General features: G+C 40.2%; 1 protein-coding gene across 3 annotated transcripts in view; it reads left to right on the plus strand.

The window, feature by feature from the left end:
* Nucleotides 1-5265, plus strand: part of aass (aminoadipate-semialdehyde synthase) — a 34573-nt gene that overhangs the window by 20904 nt on the left and 8404 nt on the right. For all 3 annotated transcript variants that reach the window (XM_020593466.1, XM_020593468.1, XM_020593467.1), the window contains exon 14: nt 4901-5022. In XM_020593466.1, coding sequence (XP_020449122.1) covers nt 4901-5022 — 122 coding nt within the window. The remainder of the gene's footprint in view (nt 1-4900; nt 5023-5265) is intronic.

Raw genomic sequence — 5265 nt, forward strand, 5'->3', positions numbered from 1 at the left:
CGCAGGAAGGCTGCAGTACTATCAACAAGATTATCGATTTGTGTGGGAGTAAAGTTAAGGTGGCCTCCTTCCACTGTGTTGGCAAATGGCACTGAAGTAGATAAAGATGGAAAGTTCATACAAATGAAGCTTGTGACACTCCTAACCACAAAGAGTGTGTGCAGCATTGAGTATTAATCCCCACCCTCACACCTGCTGCTAGGTTGATGGTCAGGGCTTGGGTTGTACTAAAATAAATGATTCAGATAACAGATTGTGATATTTCAGTAATATTAATAAGTTGCAAAGCTTCCTGAGCTGTCCTGGCACAGTATATTTCCCCACCCACCCAGCACAAGTCACTACATACACCTTAATAATGTCTTAGTAATTTTTTCAGATTTTTTTCCATCATTCTATTAATTCAAGTCTAACTTGACTATGGTTCTGGTGGAACAATTACAGCCATAAATGTTACTGTTGGCTGAGAAACCTGCCTGACGTCTAACAGAGGTGAGGATTCGCATGTACCGGTATAACTGGTCACTCCCTTATTCCAGATGACTGTCATTCCTTTTAATGTCACTGTTTTTATTCTTAATGGAGGCTAGTAATGTCCCCATTTTTCATTTTTGTTCTAAGCTTAGCTGAGTGTGTCCTGGGCCTCAGTCTGTACAAAGACCAGAACTGAGCATTAAGGCCTGAGATGTTAATGTAGCCAGAGATGAATTCAGTCTTCTCCTATGACTATGAAGACAAAAGAAATACAAGAGATTTCAAAAAAAGAAGTTCATCTGCATGTTTATCATGTACTTGGAGTCTGTGAAATCCCCATCAGCTTTCTATTTATCTGTTAAACCTGTTTTGATTAATTTCTCAGGTTATGTTCTGTCAGTTGATTACACGTCTCTCAGCTTATCTGCAGCTTCACTCAGTGCTGCTGTAGAAAAACATCCTAATGAGCTTGTGGAATCTATTCTGAAGGCGGTAACCCTTAATACAGCACAGTACAGTGATAGTGTTGGTTTCTCTAGATCATTAACAGGCAGCTCTGCAAACAGCTTAGAGATCCCAGCTTCTTCCCGAGACTTGAGCTTCTGAAGTCTGCTGCTTGCTCATATTTAGGCCAAGACTTGATGACGACGCTTCCTAAATGATCCTAAGTATCATTTTTCCAGACAAGCCATTCCACCAAATCTTAATCCTTCTGATTGAGTTGGTCTCTTTAAGATGTAAACTCGGCATGAAATCCTCCTGAGGCAACGTCTCGCGTTTATTTTTTAATTAAGGCGAGGCTCGGACCTCCAGTTGGCTCCGCTGCGACTTGTGCATGTGTGCAGTGTTGCATCCAATTAGGCCAAAGCTAACGAGTCCAGGGGTCTGACTCCAGGGTGATGTGAGGCGGCACTGGTGGCGGTGGGATATTAATACCACAGTCCACTTAGGGTGATGCCTCTATTATAGTGTTATTGTTGTAATGGTATTAAGGTAATCCAGCATGCAAAACCACAGATGTTTTAACTGAATCTATTTGTTTCTCAGTTTAATTAAAGGGCTTTGAGCTGATGCTTCCTACACCGGTGCTCTGACACGACTCTCACATGCTTTCTGAGAACTGGTGATACGCAACCCTGCAGTTTACCCATTAAAAAAACTACAGAAATCAACTGATTTTTAAAAACTTTAGATTTTTAATAACTTTAGTTTAATTCCTGTATATAGGTTTACCCCCGCCCCCTGCTCTTCCTCCCCAGCTCCTATTCTCCTCCTGCCAAGTCAGCATTCTCCTGCCTCTTTTACCTTTTTTTTACACATTGTATTGTTACAACAAAGATGTTTGTCTACCCCAATCTATGATCAGTACAGGCAAATATCTAATTTAATAAAAATAAAGATGTAGTTTAAACACCACAACCTCTTAAGAAATCACAAAATTCTTAGTTTTGCAGGGACTTTAAGCTTGAAGGAACTAAATCATTGCTCAGTCATTTCAGATGCATAGTGTTTGTGCATAACAGGTGAATTAATGCCCTGTTTTCTTTTTTTTTCTATTGCTGCTCCAATTTTTCCCTTTTATACAGTTTTTACTATTATTATTATTAATGATAAAGTTCCCCTGTTGGGTATTTTTATTCTTTTCTGAACTTTGTGGAGACATGGCAAGAGAAACTTTATACTGATACAGTAAATCAGATCTCCAAAATAATGAATGGTTATGTTTGTGTTGTAAGACGATGTGTACAAAAGGGCTGGGGGATTTGTATCAGATTGTTTTTGTTTGTTTGTTTGTTTGTTTTTGAACTCTGAGATAAACGTAAAACCGAGAGTATTGCTTCTTCTGCTCACACTCAAACGCCAGCAGGTTTCTGGATTTGCGACAGTAACATAAACCGTCGCCGTTGCCCTGGAGACGCCTGAGCTTGAGCTCTGTGTCGGTAAGCAAACTGAACTAACTGCTGCAACAGCGGCTTAGGACGACATCATAATGGAAACGTAAGGCGAAATCATTCGTTTTCAAATCGTTTCAGAGTCAGACAGAGAGAACAGACCCCGAACTGTATAACATTTGTAAAAGCCTAATTCGAACTAAAAGTATAACAGCTGCAATGTGGTAGGTCAAACCTCTTCCAGGGGTTTCTTTTGTCATTGCTGGTTAATCGACTGTACCAGACTGTTTACACACTTCTCAGTTTGCGAATGTATACTTGTAGATTCATTGCTGACTGTTGCACATACAGCTGATGTAGCATTTATTATATTTTCCACTTGCTGTTTTTCAATTTCTTTATTTTGTATTGACATTTATCATTTTTCTGAATGAATGAATGAATTTATTTTGTATTAATCGTTACATTGTGGACGCAAAGGAAGAATTTCATTGTGCAGGGAAAAATGTTTCCTTACTGTGCGTATAACAAACACTTTAATTGATTTGATTGATTTAAGGGGAATTCATGCTTTGCGCGCAAGTAGGTGAAAATGCGCCACTCGAAATTAGCGGACGCGCAAAGCACGAGCCGCTCCCGCTCGTGCTTCCTTCTACTGCGCTACAAACTTAATCCAGACGTCAAAATGTGCCTCTTTTGGTCGATTTACGCTGTAGCTTTTAATTTTGATAACTTTATTTAAACTTTTTCAACTTGTTGTAGGCGAATGCTTTTCTGTGGGAAACTTTCAACTTTCTTTTTTCAGCTTCCTAATACCTCATTTAAACTTTAAAACGGTTTTCATCTTCTCTTTTATGGGCAACTTTTTTATTTTTAGCTGTTTACAATATGCAAAAGGAGAATAAAGGCTGAAAACCATTATAAAGCCTCGTCCGGTTCTTTCAAACCAGGAACTCCGAGGGACGACTCAGACCACTTGAGTATATAAAAATATAACCGTGCTGGTTTATTCAAAGAGGCACAGGCAAGAATTCACACTTCCAGTCCAGAGATCTTCCAACCCCCAGGCTGCCAAAGCAGCCCGGAAGCAGAAAGACCCCGAACCACGCATTGCTATACAATATTAATCATTTCTGGGCTGTCGAACCGTGACGTCACCTGATATGCCAGCTTGGCAGCTGAGCAGAGCAGTAGACCAAACATGAAGAAAATAATGTGTGTGGCTGTTGTTTTCGTGGTGTGTATCTAAAACAATTTGACATAACATTACACATTAAGACAAATATTATGGTTACTTTTACCATCATAATAACATTTGTCCCTGACTTCAGCCCTTCTGCCTTAACTAACCTTGCATTTAACAGCCTAAGCTAGTCACCCTGTCTGCATTAAACATTCCTAGACAACAAATCTCTGAATATCTATCTAACTAAAAAATAACCTAACAAGAACAACCTTGCTAGTGATATTCTTTAGATGATATTGTGCACATGGCCCTTGTTAAAACTATTTTTGGTTTATGTTCTTGAATTCATGTAGACAGAAAAAAGAAAAAAAATATTAAAATGGTGAAATATTTATAATACTGAAAAAATTCAGGATTTAATTCTTTGGTCATATTGCCCAGCCCTGGTGTTAAATGGCAGATTTTATTTTATTTTATTTTTTAAATAATTTGCTCAGCCAGAAACACTTAACACTGGTGAGTCCAACCCCACTAATTGTCCACTTACACTAAAAAGGACCAGGTGGAAGCACCAATGTTTTATCAGTTCTTCCTACTATTACAAAAAACATGTGCTAGAGAGCCCAACAACATCCAACAACATCTCTGGATGTTGTTGGGCTGTCTTGGTTGACACGCCTCTGCAACGTCGCATGGCGGTCGGGGACAGTGCCTCTGGACTGGCAGACCGGGGTGGTGGTCCCTCTTTTTAAGAAGGGGGACCGGAGGGTGTGTTCCAACTATAGGGGGATCACACTCCTCAGCCTCCCCGGGAAAGTCTATGCCAGGGTACTGGAGAGGAGAATTCGACCGATAGTCGAACCTCGAATTCAGGAGGAACAATGCGGTTTTCGTCCTGGCCGTGGAACACTGGACCAGCTCTATACCCTCTTCAGAGTGGCAGAGGGTTCATGGGAGTTTGCCCAACCAGTCCACATGTGCTGCGTGGATCTGGAGAAGGCATTCGACCGTGTCCCTCGCAGTGCCCTGTGGGCGCGACCCGGCCCCGGATAAGCGGAAGAAAATGGATGGATGGATGGATGGATGTGCTAGAGAGCTGACCAGATAGAAACTAGTTCATAGACCCATTTTTAAATAAGTAACAATTGAGTTAGTTTGTTTTAAAAAGTGAACACTAGAGGATAGCGAGTCAGTTATCTATAATTAATACTATAATTGTTTTACATGAATTAGACCAGACATTTATTTGTCTTGGTTTCATTTAAATCCTGACTTCTCTCTGTGGTGTTTCCATCCAGCCTGTCTTATAGTGATGTGGTTCTAATTCTGTGTGTCTTGTGTCCTTCAGGGAGAAGGCTCAGATCCTAAAGAAGACTGCGATGAAGCGAGTTCTGCTGCTGGGTTCAGGGTATGTCTCTGGGCCTGTAGTTGAGTATTTAACTCGCAATGAGAAGACCCAAATCACTGTGGGTGAGTTTGTCTTACCAATTATGAAAAACTGAGAGATTGGCATGTCAGTTAAAGTATTAAACAACATAACCTCAGTTCAAAGTTCAACTTGGGAGATTATTGCCAAAGCTTCACACTTCACTTATAAGTGGCTACTGTTTAAAATGCTGTGGAGCCTTTACTTTGGTCTGCAGCGTGTTCTTTTATGAAGAATAATCGGAGCCAAGTATCAATTTTAAACATTTATTATCACAATTGAATACA

Source organism: Monopterus albus, unplaced genomic scaffold, assembly GCF_001952655.1.
Source record: "Monopterus albus unplaced genomic scaffold, M_albus_1.0 scaffold19.1, whole genome shotgun sequence".
In the NCBI taxonomy this organism is placed as follows: Eukaryota; Metazoa; Chordata; class Actinopteri; order Synbranchiformes; family Synbranchidae; genus Monopterus; species Monopterus albus.